The following is a 21,367-nucleotide window of genomic DNA, read 5'->3' as shown; positions in this document are numbered from 1 at the left end:
TTGTAACTGCCTTGTTACAATATCAGAAAATGGACATAACTTTTCACACAGTTGCTTGGGTGACTTCTGTCCCAGAATGAAATGGCCAGGGCCATTGTGCTCACCTCATGTGGAGGGAAAGATGGATGAAGAGCAGATTCGAACTCTTCGAGAACGTGGAGCCACAGATGCAACACTTCCAAGGATCACGGGAACATTTGCTGCTTCCTGAAGTTGTCTGGAAAGAGGAGAAAATACACAACAGTTAGATTTTTCAATGAATGAAAACCATCGAAGGACATCAGTTGTTAGTGTGTGTATGATATGTGCCAAATGCCATACACTTTTAGTGACACCAAGGTGGTGACTGTCGGTTACATCAAGAACCTTAGCTTTACCCCTCGGCCCAAATTTGTGCTCAAAGGATATTGTCATCCAATACGATGTCTGTCCGTAAAACTGAACAGAGGCATTCTGTAGTTGTGACGGAGCCCCACAGCTCGGTAGAAGCATCATCTTGGGGATCTAGACCATTTCACGGCACTTAACTAATCCATATCCCAGTCCATTCAAGCAGAGAGGACACCATCACAACTGATCTGTGCCACGAGAGGACACTCTCTCAACCAGTCCATATCTTGTCTCGGACACCATGACAATCGACCCATATCTTGTGAAGACAACATCACAATTTATCAATATCATGTGAGGACAACATCACAATCTGTGTCAGTCCAAACTATGGAAGGACACCATCTCTACCAATCTATGTAATATGTGGACATCGTCACAACCAATCCATAGCCTGTGAGGACATCGTCACAACCAAGGATGCTTGGTGTCAATGAAAAGATTGGCATCCATGCATAGAAGACCAGTGGTATCAAATTCACTCCACTCCAGAAACTTCACATAAAACTAACAATGCAATTTCTATAAACTATAAACATTTATTCACCTTCACAATCCTTTTAATAGTTGTATGATACAAGCAGTGACTTCTAGAACACATTTCCCAGGGAGTAAACAATGTGCCGTCACAAATGATGGCTGAGAGAAAGCATTTCTGCAACAAGTCTGATGCCCAACCCCGGCACTACTGCACATTCTAGACTTCCAAACTGACCCCCAGACCCTGCCTTAGCTCCCCATTAGGTCACAGCTTCAAGAGAAACCCATTCCACACACAAGGTCTTCTCCTCTTTCACCCCCTCCCTGAGCACATGCTGGCTACATTTTCCAGTGTGTGAACATGTGCCCCTTCAAATTACAACTCTGGGAGAAAGCTTTTCCACACACTTTGCATTTGAATGGTTTCTCTCCAGTGTGTATTCTCTTGTGTACAGTCAGACCACCTTTGGTCGTAAATGTCTTCTGGCAAATCTCACACTTGTTAGAACTACCTCGTGGAGGTTGGACAGACTGTACACTGCCTCTGTAATAATCAACCGTTCCTTGAGTATAATCTCCTTGATTTTGAAGAAAACTTGCTTGATTCTGAGGAGGAAATAATTCTTCAACATTTGTGGGAGTTGGCACGATTTCTTGACTCATTGTCAGGCTGACAGAACTTTGTGTGATGGTGGGCAATAACTGTAAAATATGAAAGAAAAAAACAATAAACGCTATAGTGTTGCTATGATAATATTCGTTTTATTCATATCATAAAAATGACATAAAAACCATCAAAATTAAGACATCCCTTTAGGATGAATCAGCAGGGGATCTATCAAAGTGGACCACCATGTGAGATTTTCGATGTGTACTCTGAGTAAACCTCTTGTCACAATAAGAGCATTTGAATGGTTTTTCTCCCGTATGTGTGCGGACATGCACTGTCAGGCTGTAGCCAGCACTGAAAGTTTTCGCACAAAATGGACATTTATGTGGTCTTTCTCCTGTATGACGTCGCATGTGAGACTTCAAGTTAGTCGTCGAGGAAACAGTAGAACCACAGACATGACATTTCAATCGAACGTTAGCACTTGCTGGAACCTTCTGTGGAACTTCATAAAGAGTCTGTAATGACAAAAAATGTTCCATTCAGATTTTTAGATATTTACTCAACTGTTCGACAAACGGGGAATAAGTATTCAATCCAACCTGTGATGAAGCTGTAACAGACAATGATATCACTGTAAAGTAACTTTTTCTCTAAATATACAGGAAGTCAGTATGTCAGACAATGCACACAAGAAATGTCCTGACAGTTACATGTAGTCAGGAAATTCAGAATGCACACCATAAAAGTCCCAAGTTCCTACTGCAGTCCTGACAGTTTGTCCAGTATGTCAGAAATCACACCACCTCGAATGTCCCAAGTTCCTACTGCAGTCCTGACAGTTTGTCCAATATGTCAGAATGCACACCACGCATGTGCACCTTCAAATTACAACTATGCCTAAACATCCTTTCACAAATAGGACACCTGTATGGCATCTCTCCTGTATGAATACGCATGTGAGCTTTGAGATTTCCTTTGATATCAAACGATTTCTGGCAGATTTCACATGTAAATGGTTTTTCTCCTGTATGTTTCCTCATGTGGTATTCATAAAGCCAACGACTCTTTCCGAAGTCGGCACCGCAAAATCGGCAAAGAAGTCCTCCTGGCGTATTGCTCTCTCCTTTGACCTGTGGTAGTAAGAAGATATTTGCCTGCAAGATAAAAAGGAATGGAGTCTTTGTTACTTCATTGATAAAGTATTCGATAATCGATGCATCATTTTTGACTTGACTGAAAAAGGAGAAAGACCATTGTCAAGGTTGTCATGGAGACATGAATCATTGCTGTCTTGTAGGAAAGGTATTTTGGGCGAGACCTGTTTGACTTTGAGGTTTGGTCCAACTAAGACCGGCTACACTGAAAACCAGAACAAAAGGTAGGTACATACATGATTCAATCTTTTCCATAGTGTTTTTTAAACATGTGCATGCGGAACTGATCCTTTCTTCCAAACCCCATCTGACATTCTGGACATTTATGTAACTTTTCTCCCGAATGTAACCGCATATGCCTTTTTAGATGACAGCGTTGCCGAATGGTGACACCACATATTGGACAAGGAAAGCCAGTTGGTGATCTATCTTCTACATGTTCTCGGTTTTCATGATATATCTGTTCCTGTAAGATAAAGCATAGCTCAGTTGTACAGGGTGTTGACAAAAAGTCAGATGCCAATAACATTCTAACCCTCTTTCTGCGAACTGTGACTCTGGTTATTTTTCCAATAACTGAAGTAACAAAACAGATAAGGTCTTAGTTCTCACCAATCCATTCCTGACAGACTCCTTAGACATCTAAAGTTGAGGCACTTCAAGAGGTTCAACTGTCCATTAATCCACTAGAATCAAATAAATCCAATAGTCCCGGATATCAGAATGACCACATAAGCATCAAAGGCGTTTCAATCACTTCATGTGTGTAATCTGATGGCTCCTCAAATTGCACTGAACAGCGAAACTCTTCCCACATATTTTACAACTGAACGGTTTCTCTCCCGTGTGAACTCGGATGTGATTCTGAAGATTTCCATTCGTTGTGAAAGCCTTGGGGCACATTTTACATTTATATGGCCGTTCTCCTGTGTGTTTCCTCATGTGAACCTTCAGGTGGCCAGGCTGGGTTGAGACAGCTCCACAGACACAACATTGCAAGGGGTTTGTGGTTTGCGTGAATGTTCCTCGGGGGCCATGTGACTCTTTCAGGGACACAGGCTGCAAGAACAAGAGGTACACTGTCTGAGGGAGAGTTTTTATTTGAAAACAAAACCTGGCCAGGTGCAGCTTTACATCATTTATCTAGGAAGACCAGTACAGACCAACACCAAAACAAACATACCCATCGCAGCAAGCAGAGATTTAAACTGCTCAATTGAGATGAAGAATTAGAATGGGCAAATGACTTTCTGAGCACCAAATGTGTACACGTATGACAAATGAGGTGCAAGAATCATTGACCACCTTTTTTCATGATGTCTTTGTCACATCCACCAGGTTTATCTTCTCAAAACCTCACACGTGTGTCAACCCATGTGCAGTAAGTGAGCCTTTCTGCGAGAACCACCTGCCACATTTCTCACACCCATATGGTTTTTCCCCAGTATGAATACGATAGTGTCTTTTCATGACGTCCTTCCTTGCGAATGTTCGCTCACAATATTGACATACGAATGGCCGTTCGCCGGTATGGGTCCTCCTGTGGTTTTCAAAGTTTAGCCGATGTTGCGAGATGATGCCACATATCCTGCACTGAAGTGGATTATCTCCAATTGCATCTTTATTGTTGTCATTGAGTGCAGACTGTAAAGAAAGAGCACCAGTTTTAGTTTTTCCTCAGCAGTTGTTTGTATGGGAAGCAGAATCCTTAAATGCTATATATATTTCAAAATTCCTGGACTACGTCTGTGAAACTGAGAAATGTGGAAGTTCAAACTGAGGAATAGAAAGCCTATAGCCTGACCAGCCTTGACAGCCACAGGCACAGTAAGAGCAAATATTGAAGTCAATTCAACATTTTCGTTTTATCACGTTTATTGTCTGATACCAACTGTGGAAGTGATCACACACCATCCTTATTTTGCATAAATGCCTCAGCATGCTGCGAGACCTGATGCACAATAAAATCATGCTTCTGTCGAAATCCTTTCCCACAACTAGAGCATCTAAACGGCTTATCTGGTGAATGAACAAGATAATGCCTATCCAAAACAAACTTCCGACTAAATGCTTTATCACATAGATTACATTTATAAGGGCGTTGTCCAGTATGTTTTCTCATGTGATGTGTCAAGTTTGTCTGCTGATTGTACTTGTGTCCGCAGATTTCACAACTGAATCGGGGTTGTTGCGATGGTGTTCCGCTCATTGATGGCTTTGCAAGGTCATCATTTGACTGCAAGACAAAACGAAACCAATGTTTACTCAAAATCTACAACTCACAGTCCATAATGGTAATTGCAGAGCGTTTATAAGAGTGTATTTATTAAGGTCATCAGGTCAATAATGCAAAAATGCATTTCACATTAAACCGGCTGCTGGTTTTCCAAAATTTGGGATGGGAAAAATCCTGAAGAAGTTGTACCCCTGCCTAAAGTGATCACCACAATGAATTGAAGTGAAACAAAATGGTTTGAAATTGAGTTGGGGATGCCATTGAAGGCTATGTAAATCACATCAACAGCAAAGACAACATTATAACACATCTTTATTACTATTTCAACTAAACATGTACATGTACTGCTTGTCTGCAGGTACAATCGTTTGTCACAGAGAACAGCAATAGAATCAAACCTGTAAACTTGTGTGCATGAGATTTTGAAAATCACGAAAATAGATTTTCACCATCATAACCATGCGGCTCTGGTTTTTAACTTCCCATTTGGAACTTCCTACACGTACCAGACAATGTCTTCCAACATTATCACTGCCACTGTGACAAAGATGACAGTTTCTACATATGCTTGAACTGGTGCACATCTCGATTCTGTTTATGCCTAAAAGTGCGATGACAATATTGACACGAAAAGGGGTTCTCTCCAGTATGACTCCGAGAGTGAATTTTTAAAGCACTCTTACTGGCAAATGGCTTGCCACAAACTGAGCACATGATTCCTGTGTGGGATCTTTTATATATGTGTTTTGATGTCATGGAACTATTCCCAGGCGGCCATTTTGTACTTCCCAGTCTGAGAGGCTGGAATGGGTGACCTTCCTGGAAAATACAAAACAGTGGACGGTTACTGTTAGATTCTCTGCCAGACCCCGAAGACTTTGAGTCTAAGAGAGACATAAATGTCTACATCATCCACTTCTCTTTCACTAGTACCTCGAGGCACATGGGGTACATGGCCTTGAACTAGGGGCAGGCTGCAACTCCATGATCCTTGCTGTAAATCAGACATTTACGTAACTTAGATGACGTATCGGTCAGCAGGCTTGTCCTGACGGCTCCTGACCATCTTGAATGCATTAGTTGCCAGGCTATCTTTGCTGGTTGCTTGAACCGCTAAGCTGACTCCAGTCTTCGTCTGACAGAATGTTCGATAATTTCCTTGATCTGTTGCTTGCCGAACACTAGATTGTTTTCCTCACCAGAAACTGAGTCAAACAAAATGACGAAATCCTCGAATTCAGGGCAAAATCTGAAAGTTTGCTTGGTTTTGTGGGCCTCATATCTCCAACTTAACTGCATTAACAATGGCAGTCTTGTCACTATTTCCACCACTTGATCTTGCGAGTTGACCTCGGCCAACTTGCCCATAGTTTAAATGCTCAATCCTAAACACTCGGCGAAAGTCGTCTGTGTATTCCTGAAGCTCTTTCTCGGAGATGGGTTCTATATTGAGTAGCAGACCTTTGACTATCTCAGTATATCATCTTCTCCCAAGCCGTTGAGTACTAATCGCTGTCAGTCTCACCATATGGAACATTACTAAGCAAAACAACAGGATAACACTACGACATTCCAATGACTCAAATGATGTCACATCACTCTGAGAACATTCTAGTGGAAACTTGTACATGTAGCATGGCCTGAAGCAAATCCTGGAACCTTCTCTAAAATTCTCAAACCAACTTGAATGACATAACTGCTAAAGCCAATTGAATTTCACTCAACCTAGCCAAAAACTGAAACCTACATCTTGTAGAAATTCTGCCCCCAGCTCTTAAAAATTCCAGAACCAACTCAATTTCACTAATCCTAGCAGCTAATCGGCACCAACAGTGCTTGTGAATTACCTCGAGGTGTTTGCAAGTGAACTCTATACCTACATTTTCAAGCAGTGTGTTAAATAGGATGTGCTCCTCATGAAACAGATCAAAAATACGATTCAGTATCTGATGAATATTCTGATTGTTCAGTCATTCAAACCATCAAGGTTCCAGCTCGACCCTGATGTCAGGTCAGAACACTAAGGCCAATTTTTTGAATTTGCAGTCTCAAAGTCAAAAATAACAAATGATGTGTATTCAAAACCCAATTTTCAGGTGGAATTTTGTCCATGTGGTCACACATCCCATTCAGAGCATCAGCAGTGTTGTATCTGGTGACGAAGAACCTATCTTTCTGATAAATATTTTGGGATCCTACCTTTAAATTCATTTTTGAGAAGTCCTCACCACCCTCCTATGTATTAATGAGTGCACATGCAATGTTTTATGCATTGTGCTATAAAAGCCAAGTTTTCTAAGCTGTGTGACTCAGGCCAATCGCGCAGACAGGCCTGGTGTAAGTGATAAGCTGGGTCAAGTCACCAATACGAAACTCTTGATACTCACTAATCTGATGAACAAAACGGATGCCTACCTTTCCATCAGGACCCTCTTGTTGTAACGATCCGAATGGCATACCGAAACCACTAACTGGTGACATGGCCCCAGAGGGAATGGGCCCAGAGATTGGTACAGGGGCAGCTTGACAGCTATCACTGGTCCCAGAACTTGGAGTCCCAGGCATTGCACTTGAAATCTGACCATGCATCTTGATGTCAGTGTCAAACATTGAATTAGAAGTGTCAATACCACTTTGATTATGAGATTCTTGTGATGTACTCAGTGGAAAGTACACATCGCTCATGTTTGAAGCACCAGTGGGTGTAAAACTATCACTTTGAGGTAAAGTTTGTGACAATGATGGAGATTGCCTTGGAATTTTTGATCGTGGAGATGTTATTGTTGGTGACTCTGCTCTCCATTGTGTATGATGATGTTTGGGCATAGCAGTATCAGGAGTATGTGGTGAAGACAAGGGACCACTGCTCAAAGCTGCCATCCGTGATAATGCACTTTCTGCGTTGGGCAGGGAAACCCGAATTCCCGAGTAAATGTCCTCCATTGACTGTGAGCGGCTCGTTTGTGCCTCTGTCATTGAGATAATGTTTGCAAGTCCGTAATTTGATTGTTCAACAGACAGATCTAACGTTGGTGGAGAATCAGGTATCTCAATCACACTCTGAGATGGACCAGCACCATACGATTTCTGAAATAGAGGAAAGAGCAATTAGAAAGACAAACTTTTAAGCTGAAATACAAAGTCTGACACTGACTGGGATCAAAATAGGCAGCAATCAATGCCAAGTCCATTACATTAACAACATTCTACAATGGCAAGTGCCACCATCTGTCAGTCACTTGGTAGGATATTTAGCTTGCCCTGGTATAGACACCAGAGCCATGCTGGTTCATCCAGAAATACAATCCTGGGTTCTTCCCGGGGCCCTATTGTGTGGTAGCCAGCAGAGTTATCAAACCACTAGGCTATGAGGCTCCTGAGTGGGATTTGATCTCACCTCTAAATCGAACGTGACAGGTAAGAAAGCACTTACCGATTTTCCTCTGTTTTCACTTAGAATCCGCTTTGTTTGTTCATGTGATCTTCGCTCCAATTCAAGAGTCCGTCTCTCCAGCTCCAACTGCTCCTTTAACTCAGCATTCTCCCTCATCATCTCAGACTGCATCTTTTTTAATAAATTGTCCTTAATCTGAATCTGTTCTTGTTTGATAACCAATTCAGATTTCAATTGTTCTAAATCACTACAATTTCGCATCAGTTCTGATTGCTTTTCTAAAAGTTCACATCTCAACTTCTCTGAAAGTTCTCTGTTGCAACTCAAATCCAATTGCAATTGCTTCAACATTTGCTCTCTTGCTGAAAGTTCTGATTGTGAAAGTTTTAAACGACTTTCCTTCAGCTGAATCTCATCTTGTAACTTCTCGATCTCTTCGTTACCACAGTTCATTGCTGGCTTCATTTCCTCAAGTTGTTTTCTGCGCACTTCAATTTCTCTTTCAGCAATTTCCACAGCATTTTCTTTGACCGTCAGCTCACACTGGTAATTTGTGATGAAACTGAATAGATCTGACCACGCCTTGGTCAGCACGGCTCCTTTAGAATGCAGCTCTGTTTGCATGTTTTGGAAGGGGCTGCTCTTCTCTTCTGTAGACTCTGGCGTTGCCATGGTGCTGTCCTTCATCATCAGTCAACTAGTGCATTGCTTTCCCTGAAATGGATTTAGAAATTTAAAGAGACTTAAGTAGAACAAACTGTGCACATACAGTCTACCGAATTAATAAGGTCAAGAATAGCAGTTTAGCCAAGCTGCACGGCCGGCCGGCGGTCAATCCTTCTTATTGCTTAGCCTGTGTGTATAGTGAGAACCACAGACCACTGAAGGAAGCTTGGCCCAAGTTGGGGGTCTTAACTAATACTATACTCTTAATATTATCGTCATTGAGGACCCTCAAGTTCAAGAACGGGAACATATGATTAATTTCATGATTATGATGATGGAGTCACAGTGTACCCGACCCGACCCGGCCCTGCCAATGCCATGATGTCGGATGATCATCATGGTCACTCGTGCAATGGAACTCCCTATATATTATTTCCTAGCTAATCCCATTGTTTAGCCCGATAATCCCGCTAATTAGCATTCAGGGACCTGGATGGATGAAACGATAGACGAGCATGATGATGATGAACACAAAACATGACAAACGGGAACACTACACTTACGTACACGCTTCACATGGGACATCTGGAGCGGATGTTTCAAGATTCTCGTGTTGCTAATTGGAAATATCGATTTAAATATAAGTAAGTCACTGTTTTTTACAAATCGTATCAAAAAGATCCGGTGAAATCAGTGTTTTTATGAGGAGAAAAAGTCGCTTTTGTTCTCAATCTCATCGGTGGTCGTCGTTAATGATATTTTAATGAATTCCAGGTTCGCCGCAACAGGATTCTGCACGAATTCGGGGCTGTCTTCGGCAAATTTGGGGATTTCTGAACAGATGTTGTGTCCAATGAACCTGCTGTAGTCGAATGAAAACAATATTCCAGGGGGGACAAGTGCATGGGTAACTGGTTTAGCTCAAAATGTTGAATTTCACAGAAAATAGACTGTAGGAATAGGATGTTGAAAGGGGAGTCGACGAGGCCCCTTTCATCCACATTTTCAAATTGAACAGAGACGCAACAAACAACGAAAACCCAAATGTAAGTTTTGCAATTTTTTTATTTATAAATATAATGAAGTAAATCTGAAATTGTCCAGTATAACTGAAATATTTACTATGTAATGGTGCAAGCAGTCACATGCATAAACTATTTCACATTGGTGGAACTAGCAATCTTTGTATACATTGATCAGAAAATGAAAGGAGAAGTGTCTTTAGATGATGACGGGTGAGGAGGATGACTGAGTTCTTGGGCAGATGTCAGCCCAAAGTGTATGCAAATGTACATTTTCTGACCAAGATCACAACAGCTTTTGAAAACACATTTAGTGCACCAGTATTGTTCAAGAGACATGGCTGGTAGCCAATATGTTTAAGGCTGTCGTCATGTACTCACACATGTTGGTATGCACTACAACAACTCATTCACACACCTCAGCCCAAATGGACCAAATATAGGAAGATGACAACAACTTATTTTAACCAGAATTCCCATAAAAACCAGCAGTTTTTGGAGTGTTTTTGAAAACAACCAATGCATGGCATAAATTTGCAAAAATACAGCCAACTACTCCTTCAAGACCTTTGAATCAGAACTCGGTCGGCAGAACTCGGACCTAGACTTTGTATCTGGTCATGCATTGATAAGTAACCAAGGTAACCAAGCATAGCAGTAACCAAGGTACCGGGCCTACTTATTCATCCTGTGCATGTTTAACTGGACACAAAATATTGTTCGAACTTAAGCTAACTGCAGCACTGATTCAAATTCTTCAAAGGAGTATGATTGAGCAATACATCCAAAGTCTTGAATACCATGAATACAATTTTAACATTTGCCTATTTACAAATAATTATACAAAGTTCAAAACAAAGGTGAAGGACACTGAGGTACTGGCAGATATATCTTGTCCAGCCCCCCCCCCCCCCCCCCACCACCACCGTCGATGATGATGTCTCCCTAGTCCTGATTTGAGTCCTATCCAAATGTATTTTCTCCGCTGTAGGCAAAGTAAACGAAACCATCTTCATCTTTGTGTTCCGCGTAGATCGTTCCCATACTTGCGCTGAAAGTGTCAACAAATATCAAAACATGACAGGATACTTGAAGAATGCTGAACACTTAACCTCTTCCTTGGTGTTTTCTAAAGTTAAGTCCATTAGACTAGGCCTACATCATTGTACATGTAATTTTGGGAGGCCTCCAAGTTTCTTTTCAGGAACGCACAATAAAACAACCATATGTTTCATTTAAATGACTCACTCTGTAATTAGAATAATTCTATATAAGAGTTGAATATCACAGACTATTTGGACTTCACACAAAAACTTTCAGTGTGACACCATAGGAGGTCACGGTCACCAGATATATGTTATTGTTATGAGTCAGATAAGACAGTGTTAGTCAAGAACGTGAAAGATTAGATGTACCTTTCAGATAAACATTTCTTAATTTGTACAGTCACCCTGAATGTCACTTCAAGTGATCGCTCTTTTGAAACAAAGCTCTCAAGGTTTCAAAGTCATTTTTGAAAAGATCAGAATAGAATTGGTCACCATCCTGATCCTATCCAGAACCGACAAGATGGTATAGCATATAATAAACATGACTGTAAAACTAATTGACCCACTTTGAAAAATATTTTAGCATAATTATCTCTGCAAGTTACTTAGGATGGCAAGTAAGTCTTTACCCTTCTCAACACAAATGAAAAATTTTGATTTGAGCAAGACACTTAAAACCTACCTTGTTGCAGGAAGAACTTTATTGACGAAGAGGAAGAATGCCTTCTCTGCTGGGAGTTGAATTCGCTTCCGTAAAATATACATGAATTGAGCAACTGATAAATCACTTGGGACCAAAAACTTCCTCTTATCGATGTCAGGTATAACAGATCTCGGTGACTTCTCTACGACAACCTGAATGGCAATCACATTGAAAATGAATACAACTCAATTTTAAAAGAGTTTTCCAAAAGGATTCGTTGTTAAGCCAGTTGAGCTTTATCTATTACACAAAGGCTGACATGCAAGATCAGCCTTTTCAACACATTATTTATAATTCCCTGAATGACAATTCAGAGGGTTTTGATAACACAAGTTTTATAATTGGAATTGGACAGACAGCAGCAAGATACTTACTGGTATGCGATCAGGGTACTTTGCCCTGATCTTGGCAGACTCTTGACATCTGCTCTCTGTAAATGAACAAGATGATAAAAACATACAGTATTGTATATTATTTTTTGTGACTTTAAATGAGGGGTATTTGCCCCCTGCTATAATGCCCCAGCCTTCCAACACAACCAGATGCACTAGCAGAGATCCTTATATCTGATCTGCTCTCTCTGTCTCTGACTCTGCCTAGAGCTGTTGGTTGCAGCCTAAGTTGGAGAATGCAGAATTAAGCCAGAATCCCAAATGACAATTTTTTATTTTGAAAGCTGCCTCCTCTGCCCAAACCCTTTGACAATGTTATGACCCCTGCCTTACTGACATTTGATTCAGTGGCCTGTGATGCATAAAACTGTAAGTAGGCCTACACTCCAGTCCAGTCATGCTACAGAGTAACAGTAACAGTACACTAATCAATAAATCATGCTAATACACGTCACTTGACTTGTAAAGTTGTAGTACAGTCAACTAGCCTGCTGAAATCTAAATGCCACTTATATCCCGGTCAATTGATGTCCCGATGACATTTCAGACACCCTAATTACCAAGAGAATGCTCCTCTTTGAATGCCCATTTCATCTTCATTGACTTCGCCTTGATTATTTTGCAAAATAAAAGTTTTCACTGTCAAAATCTCAGCTTCCTGATGTTGACAACACTTCGCAAATGCGTTATTCTTCATCAAGTTGCTAGACTTCAGTGAATCTCTGATTACGTCATCATCCCTCTTTACGCGCCAAAGTTTGACTGTGTCGCCCATATTCCTTCCGTCGATGCTGGCGGGGCAGACCCGGGGTACGTGTGGAATACATTTCGGTCCCGATCCGAGCCAGCTGTAAGCGGTGTGCATCTCCAAGATAAGCTAATATCAACATGAGTAATATCAAATGCTGACAGTCATCAGGAACCAGCATATTATAACCTCTTGTAAACCATATCCCGTCTTGGTGGGGTTGATTGTGCAATGGGAGGATTCATGAACTGGTGCAAATGTTGGAGCGAAAGGATTGGGGGCGAAATGGTCAGGGAGCGAAACGCCCGGATACCGCTGTGATGTCATCGCACGAGACCCTGTTCGGTTTTGCAGCGATTCAATTATGTTGAACCAAGTTGCATCAATTGTTTTCCACAGGGACGTGGAGGCAGATCTCTCTCTCTCTCTCTCTCTCTTTACTAACCAATAAGGCAACTTCTTTGACAAATCGTGAACAATAAGGAAAATCATAATACCTTATTTCAAAGTATTTTAAAATGTGATGTCCCAACAGCTCAGCATGAAGATACATTTGTTTTGCGAAAGGTCCTCTTACATTAAACACCTTCAATCACCTGTGATCAGTGCGCCGCAGAGACGATTCAAAATGGCGGATTCGGTCACGATTGAAGTCGGTCGTGTTTCGGGAAATCAAGAAATAGAGTTAGAATATGGTCGTGAAAAGGCTGAGGGAGAACTCAGGTATATCTATGTGTTTTAAAGAATCATTAGAATCGATAATAATGAAGGTCGATGAAGTAAGAAGCTCGCTTTCGACGGCTGAATCGGTCGCGAAATATGGGTCGAGTGTTAGTGTACTGTACATGCTGTAGTGCATTAGTGTAGGCCTATGCCGAGATGCCAATGCATTCCCATTTAATTTCGAAGAAGTTTGTTTGGGCTCTGACCAATCAATCATGCTTTCCCCCTGGAACAAAGGGTCGCATTAGCTTGTGGCATTGTCAGAAGTTTGACTTGGCCTACCCAACCCTAGTCCTGTCATCCTGACGTGAGTCGGGTGACAGTCGTGTGTGCATTTGTATTCATGTATTGTTTTGTTTTGCCTTGGGCGAGCCTGTTTGGTTCATCTTATTTTTTGTCGACAAGCCAGACGAAGGTCCATTTGGTCTCTGAGATCTGGCTCCCAGTCACAAACATGATACGTACATCATTACGACATTACAATGTTCTGTTGTCGGGCTATGAATCTCCAAACGTGTACCTTTGCCATGCTCTTGGAGATTGATACTAAGGGGACATCCTTTCAGCAGTATAGGGTCACTGTCGACACTGAGTCCTCATAATTGTATTTTTCTATTCCACTCCAGTGATTCAAGTCAATCCAGCAATAAATCGGGCACAAAAGAGAAGAAGCACAAACAGAAGCACAAACATCGGCACAAACGGAAACATTCCAATCGAGATCCAAGTGAAAAGAGTCGCCACAAACACAAGAAACACAAACATAAGAAACATAAACACAAGCGACAGAGTGATGGAGAAAATGCAGAGGAAAATGTTGCACAGGATGCAAAACGTCCACGGATGCTGGCATCAGACTTGTATGAACCCATTGGGACGAATAGTGAGGTGTCGGTGGACCCTAGTGATCTAGTTGATGATGAACAATCTGGTGTGAAGGCCATGGACATGATTGCTCAGGGGTATGGTACTGATTCAGAAGAGGAGGAAGGAGAGGTGGATTATGAGGATCGTAGGCGCCAGCGCTTGAATCGCAAGTATCAGGAGTTCGTTGATCGGCAGGAGGGGGTGGTGGTGTCAATAAGTTCTGAGGAAATGTCTGAAAAGGCCAGTATTCATACGACAGAACCCAAGGAGTTAGAGGAAGGAGAGACTGAAGGAGAATCCGAGGAGGAGCCAGAGCCTGTTAAGCGGGTAGTTAGAAAAAAACGTTCTTCTCCTATTCCATACCTTCCAGCCTATGACGAGCCTCCACCTCTTTCATATACCTATAAAGAAAAACATGGTGAAAAGGTTTTGAAGCGCAGCCCATCGTTAGAAAAGGAAAACTATCGCCATAATAATAGACAGGTATATGATGAACCAGTTCGCCACTTTTCACCTCCGTCCCGCTTTACTCCTGAACGAAAAGTGCACCGAAGTCGATCGCCATCTCCAAGACGACAATCACACCCAGAATCGGGTGCTAGAAAAAAGTCATCATCTCGGCACAGTAGGTCACCTCTGCCCCCAAAGCCTAGAAATCGATCACCTCCCAGACGCAGAGGACCATCTCCACCCCCCAGGCGTAGAGAAGTCGAGAGAAGTCGAGATGTGGACAGAAATAGAAGAGGGTATGTGAAAGTCTATTATGCAAGTACTTATGAGATCTAAAGCATTATTTCTTATGTATACCATCAACAGTAACCCTTGTATATCAGACACAACTGGATCAGCAGTGTTTCGCCCTCCAACGTTGTCCATTGTGAGATTCTTTCAGTATCCTGTGTCCTGTCAGCATTTGTTACCTTCACACTCATTGTCATTGTTTGTATCTTTCCTTTAGCTCAATAGAACGTCCACCTCTAAGAAGAAGCAACTCTCCCAGAAAGAGGCCACGATCAAGATCTCCAATACCAAGACGCATTTCTCCTAGCCGCAGGTAAATATGGTCCATGTTCATGATAAACATATCAGCAGAAATGTATTTTTGGTATCAATGTAATCATTTCTTCGGAGAGTGTAGCCATCTCTGCCATCTTGAACTTGTGGTACTAGCCCACACCTCTGCCAGAGTTGCCCCAGACAGCTGGAGAAGCTATTTTAGATACAAGGGCCTTAACCTTATTCAGTGCTGCCATCATAAAGATATATCCATTGACATTCAGGTCACCAATTCCACGCCCGCCTTTTAGAAGTCGATCCAGAGACCGTGGCCAGACATACTTTGGACGAGTCATGGAGCGCCACAGGGAACGAAGTCGTTCTCGGGACCGGGGAAGATCAGGCCGAGGACGTGACTTGGACCGGAGCTCAAGGAAAAAGAAATCTGCTGAGGACAAGTTCAAGGGTAGTTTGTCTGAAGGCATGAAGGCTCACGATTCTTCATCAGAGGAGTAAGTATCTGTGTAGTTGCATATTAGACAGGTTTGCCCCGTCCTGACTCACACTCTTACTTAAACTCTCTATGGGAGTAGAAGTTGAGATGTTGAAAAGCAGGTTGCGCTCATTCCACTAGAATCGATCTACTTTCACTGACGTAACATTATTTGACTGAATGATTGCATCTCAACAACAGATAAATGACGTTAAAACAGAGTCTTCCAATGGCTTAATGATCTGCTCATTGTGTTTCAGAATCGAGGATATTGACATACCAGATGAGGAGGAGGATGACGAAGCGATTATTGAAAGAAGGAGAAGAGAGCGGGAAGCTCTTCTTCAGGTGAGGCAAACATTTAAGACAAAGTGATCCTGATAAAGTGAACATTTCAATTCTAACACATAGATGTACCTCTTTTCGGAACCGGCTTTCAGTCATGTCTAAGCTAAGGCTAAGTTCAATTAAATGTAACATTGAGAGTATAACATTATTACGTATAAATGAGAAATTGAACTTCCTTCAATACATGTAGCAAGATCTTGAGAGAAACGTTTCCAAGAAGTCGAACGCTTTACATTTTCAGAAACTAAAAGCGGAGAAAGAAGCAGCGGACAACCCTACAGACATCTTTGCTGAAGATGAACAGCAGCCTGAGGCTGAGGAAGAAAACATGGAAGAGGCAGCTGAGGAAGAAGAAGTTGAAGAAGAAGCTGAAAGTGAAGAGTCTGTGGAAGATGTCTCGGAAGCTGAAGAAGAGGAAGCTAACGCTGAACCTATACAGGATGAGGAGGATGTCGACATTGAAGACTTTCTGTATGGAGATAAGAAAGATGAACAGAAGGAGGAAGAGGATGACTCTTGGCAGGATAAAAAGGTTGAGACACGTAAAAATGAAGACAATGAAAGGAGGAGTGAGGACCGCAGATATGATGAAGAGGACCGGATACAGGAGAAGAGTAGTCGGAGGCGGGAGAGGGCTAATGATCGGCAGAGGGATGATGATAGACGCAGAGATAAAGAGGAAGATCGTCGCAAAGATAAATATGGGGAGAGGCGGAGAGATGATGATTGCCGAAAAGATCAGGATAATGATCGTCGAAAAGATAGAGATAACGATGGCCGGAGATATAGGGAGGATGATCGGCGTAAAGATAGGTATGATGACAGTCGGCGAGATAGGTATGATGACCGCCGCAGGGATAAAGACGACGACCGTCGGAGAGGCAGGGATGATGACCGAAGAAGGGACCGGGAGGATAGTCGACGAAGAGACGATCTGCGTAGAGACAGAGATGATGATTATAAAAAAGGTAGAAATGGAGCGCTGAAAGATAAGTCTGTGGAACCAGAAAAAGAGGCTGTTGAAGTTGTTGACCAAAAAGTTCAGGAGAGTCGTTCTCAGTCACGTTCATCATCTGTTGACAGCAAGAGTGCAGCATCTTCGTCAGATAGTGATGATGTGGCTGAAGCTGCAGCCAAGGACTTGGAGGAGTCTGGAGAGTTTGACTTCAATGCTTCCATAACAAACAAGATGAATACTATTGAATCAGGTAGGTGGAATTCTACTGCAAGGTTTGTTATTGTTGAACTAGTGTTGTTAACTTGTAGGGAAAACCGTGTCAGAGTGTCCCATGTAGAACTTATTACTACATTCAAACCTGTCTTCCAATCTCTGCTTGGGTTTTGTATGGTAGAACTAGTTTTGTATGGTAGAACTAGTTTTGTATGGTAGAGCTAGTTTTGTATGGTAGCATTTTAAATGGAAGCTGTTCTGTTTCAGGGCAAGAGCCAAAGAAGTTTGTCAATGGTCTTGATATGTTTGCCGAGATGGATGTTGAAGTGGTCAGTGACAGATATATGGTGAGTCTCTGTTGTTATTTCTAGCAGTACAGGTACATAGTTTGAAGTCCTGAGTGCAAGTTGGCATATCTTCCACTTGTTGTTGTAATTTGGCTTCTGAACTTTTTCGGAGGCATAGGAGGTAGACTGTCTGTTCTAGAAACCCAGGAATTACATGGACTCCGTCAGATCATCTGCTAAATATTCAATGTACATGTAGATCTGACATTCTAACATGGTTGTACATGTCTCAGTGTTATTTGTTTTTCAGAGCCCTAGTACTCTTGGTACAATAGGTACTGGTCACGAGAATCCTGCATTGACTGATAACTGGGATGATGCAGAAGGATACTACAGTGAGTTGCAATTCAGTCATTTCTATTTCACTCAGTTAGAGAATAGCGTTACTTGGGCTGGGGTACGTGTTTCAAGACTTGTTGTTTGTCATGAGTGCAGGATACAAATCTTTTGAACAAGAAAACATGATGGCAAGTCCTGCTTACATAAGTTCTTGAGAAATATTCCCCACAGTTCACAAATGATTCTTACCAAAGGCCCCTCTTTCCAATTGATCTCACAATTCTTTTGTAATTTCAGGAGTGCGGATTGGTGAAACATTGAATGGGAGATACAACGTTTATGGTTACACGGGTCAGGGCATGTTTAGTAACGTTGTGAGGGCACGAGACACAGCCAGAGGAGGACAGGATGTTGCCATAAAGATTATCAGGAATAATGAACTCATGTAAGTTGAATCTCAGTCGTGTGCGAAGACATATTTTCACCTCGTGTTGATTCCAAGTGATACATAAAAAATATGACTGGATATCAGAGGCAATAGTCTGCTCATACATACTGTTATTGATTGATATTGTTTTGTATTTCAGGCACAAAACTGGCCTCAAAGAGTTAGAGTGCCTGAAAAAGCTCAATGATGCAGACCCAGATGATAAATTCCACTGTCTTCGGTTGTTCAGAAATTTCTTCCATAGGAATCATTTGTGTATGGTCTTCGAACCACTTAGGTAAGTTTGTCCTGATTGAGAAGTAAGATTGTGAACTTGTCTCGAGTGTGTTGTTAATCCATATATATCATAAAACATTGCCCATTGCTTAATGAACCCACACGTCATGTTTATGATTGTTTTTCAGTATGAACTTGCGAGAAGTATTAAAGAAGTATGGTAAAGATATTGGTCTGCACATCAAAGCTGTGAGGTCCTACTGCCAACAGCTCTTCCTAGCCCTCAAGCTTCTCAAGCGGGCCAGTGTGCTTCATGCGGACATCAAACCAGATAATATCTTAGTAAGTATGGCTTAGAAAAAAATTTGTGCTAGGGATATTTGAATATCCCAGTATCCCATTCCCAGTGTCGGCCCGAGACTCAAGCAGGTCTCTTTGTCCAAGTTGCCTTACTTCCCCCAGGTGTATAAATGGGTTCCGATCAGAAGTGCTCAGATTGGAGCAATGATCGAGTCGCTCATCTGAGGTCCGCTGAAAGGTTTCAGGACCGACTAAGGTCTATCAATAAACGTATTTACAACTTGACTATTGTTCCTTTTCAGGTTAATGAGTCGAAACTGGTTCTAAAGCTGTGTGATTTTGGTTCCGCCTGCCATATATCGGAGAACGATATTACGCCTTACCTTGTCAGTAGATTCTACCGTGCTCCAGAATTAAGTAAGTTCATGTGAATTAAAGTTTCTTCCATCCTTTGCTCTGTTGGGTGTCAATCATCCCTGAAGTTTCTATGACCATAAATCCCTACTACAGTTCTTTTAGTTGCTTGGCGATTACCATTTTGTTGCAGCTGTATTGAAAATAAACACAATTTCTTGTTTCAGTTATGGGGATGGGCTATGACCACAGCATTGACTTGTGGTCTGTTGGTGTGACGTTATGTGAGTTGTACACAGGGAAGATCCTATTCCCGGGGAAGACCAACAACGAGATGTTGAAACTGATGATGGACTTGAAGGGAAAGATGCCCAACAAGGTCATACGGAAAGGATTGTTCAAAGACAAACACTTCGATTCTAGTTATAACTTCTTATATCACGAGGTGGACAAAGTCACACATCGGGTAAGTTCGGCATTATATGGTGCGTGCTGTTAGACTGAACAATTATGTGGTCTGTATTGGTAAGGTATGCAGACATGGCTGGTTTGATATCTGATGCTAAAACATCACTTGCAGCCTTGGGCATGTCACTTTGCTTGTATTTTCTTGTCCATGAAATGAGACCTTGCACCTCTTGGTTAGTTTCTAATTTTCTCTCTCTTCAGGAAAAGATTACAACGATGACATCTCTTCATGCCAGCAAGGACTTATTCGCAGAATTGATAGGTTATCAACGACTGCCTGAGGATCAACTGCGCAAAGTCAAACAATTTGAGGACCTACTCGGGAAATTGCTCATGTTGGACCCGGCAAAACGCATCTCCATCAACCAGGCGTTGACACATCCATTCGTTCAGGAGAAATTCTGAGGGACATCTGTGGAATGACAGGTTTGACCATAGAATTCTTACCCTCACAGGGTTCGATTTTTAAAGCCTTAGGTCATTGTCATATGACATCCGGTTGGTTGGTCAGGCAGATGTAGTACTGAACATTCCACTGTTATTCAACCAAATACAACTGCCAGTTGTTGATTTAGTGCTCGCGGACAATATATACTCTTGCCTCTTTTGTATGTCCAGATTTTGGTATTTGGATTCGAACAATGAAATAAAATCGAACCCTGCATTATGATATTACAATGAGTTCTCACGTAGCACTGTAGATGTCGAGCCGCTTTGATTCTATTATGGTACACCTGTCAGAATAAGACTGCTCAATCAGGAATTTGAAATGGCCTATTTTAGTGCATCTTTAGTGTTGTTGATTGTATTTCAGTTAGCCTGCTGTATGCCGTAGCTCATTTATGTCTGTGCCAATATATATATAGTCGGCTCTCAAAAATATGAGATACAGGTAAAGCAAAGGTGGTGTTGATTTAATATCCTTTCCATGCAGAATGAAGTTGAGTTTGGATTATATTACTAGAGTGATGTTGTCTAAGACTGTGTAGGTGCACGGTTGGCTAAAATGATTCACCAACCACAAGATGGGGAGGGAAAGTTGGGCAGTTTTTGTTTGAAATCTGCATGGAAAGGGTTCCAAGATTAGTGTAAATTGTTTTCAATTTTGACTCGATCTCGACAAGAAGGGTCAGGAATGGAGTTTAACAAAAGTATGCCGACGTTGTTGTAAATTATCCCGTCCTGGAGACTGCATCATATCTGTCCATGGAGTAAAGGCAGTAATCCATTCCTAAAGTCTCCAATGCTCGGGTCAGGTAGCTTGCGTTTGTCGGTGTCATTCACTTTTGGGAAGCTTTCATCTTCCTTAAAGCTTTTTTGAAGCCATCTATCTGCGACTAAAAGTGGAATCAGTATGTGTGTTGTTTTTCTGTGAAGCCATTAGTTGAGCTCCGCTATTGTATTGAGTAGGGGCAAAAAGGCTTCAGGCTAGGTAAAGGCTTATCTTGTATTCTCCTGTATCCTGAATTTCCTCATAATATTTGATTGTGCTAACCGCTGTTGTGAAGTT

General features: G+C 41.8%; 3 protein-coding genes across 14 annotated transcripts; 1 reads left to right on the top strand and 2 right to left on the bottom strand.

Annotated features, from left to right (window-relative positions):
- Window positions 1-62: 62 nt before the first annotated feature.
- Window positions 63-9,719, bottom strand: LOC135495968 (zinc finger protein 768-like). 12 transcript variants are annotated; one of them, XM_064785031.1, is made up of 5 exons: window positions 9,497-9,713; window positions 8,307-8,981; window positions 7,289-7,960; window positions 2,874-3,103; window positions 2,507-2,637 (listed from the first exon to the last, which is right to left on the bottom strand). In XM_064785031.1, exons 2-4 carry the CDS (start codon window positions 8,955-8,957, stop codon window positions 2,879-2,881), a joined length of 1,548 nt encoding a protein of 515 aa, XP_064641101.1. In that variant the 5' UTR covers window positions 8,958-8,981; window positions 9,497-9,713; the 3' UTR covers window positions 2,507-2,637; window positions 2,874-2,878. The 12 variants fall into 12 exon arrangements, 11 of the variants coding, with proteins under 11 accessions (XP_064641104.1, XP_064641097.1, XP_064641094.1 ...); XR_010448616.1 differs by lacking the exons at window positions 2,507-2,637; window positions 2,874-3,103 and adding exons at window positions 3,577-3,696; window positions 3,943-4,281 and having other exon boundaries at window positions 9,497-9,718; XM_064785032.1 differs by lacking the exons at window positions 2,507-2,637; window positions 2,874-3,103 and adding exons at window positions 4,084-4,281; window positions 4,791-4,873 and having other exon boundaries at window positions 9,497-9,714.
- A 261-nt stretch (window positions 9,720-9,980) lies between these two features.
- Window positions 9,981-12,813, bottom strand: LOC135495589 (gamma-aminobutyric acid receptor-associated protein-like 2). The gene is made up of 4 exons (XM_064784388.1): window positions 12,660-12,813; window positions 12,082-12,137; window positions 11,687-11,859; window positions 9,981-11,006 (listed from the first exon to the last, which is right to left on the bottom strand). The coding sequence occupies exons 1-4, from the start codon at window positions 12,697-12,699 to the stop codon at window positions 10,919-10,921; spliced, it is 357 nt and encodes a 118-aa protein (XP_064640458.1). The 5' UTR covers window positions 12,700-12,813; the 3' UTR covers window positions 9,981-10,918.
- A 631-nt stretch (window positions 12,814-13,444) lies between these two features.
- Window positions 13,445-20,283, top strand: LOC135495469 (serine/threonine-protein kinase PRP4 homolog). The gene is made up of 14 exons (XM_064784148.1): window positions 13,445-13,570; window positions 14,197-15,183; window positions 15,396-15,491; window positions 15,718-15,945; window positions 16,187-16,274; window positions 16,516-17,482; window positions 17,713-17,792; window positions 18,043-18,127; window positions 18,369-18,516; window positions 18,659-18,796; window positions 18,924-19,077; window positions 19,338-19,452; window positions 19,617-19,855; window positions 20,059-20,283. Exons 1-14 carry the CDS (start codon window positions 13,476-13,478, stop codon window positions 20,260-20,262), a joined length of 3,624 nt encoding a protein of 1,207 aa, XP_064640218.1. The 5' UTR covers window positions 13,445-13,475; the 3' UTR covers window positions 20,263-20,283.
- The last annotated feature ends 1,084 nt before the right edge of the window (window positions 20,284-21,367 follow it).

The sequence above is a fragment of the Lineus longissimus genome, chromosome 11, assembly GCF_910592395.1.
Source record: "Lineus longissimus chromosome 11, tnLinLong1.2, whole genome shotgun sequence".
Taxonomy (NCBI): domain Eukaryota; kingdom Metazoa; phylum Nemertea; class Pilidiophora; order Heteronemertea; family Lineidae; genus Lineus; species Lineus longissimus.
Note: the sequence above shows the minus strand (reverse complement) of the source record. Positions and strands in the feature narration are given on the sequence as shown.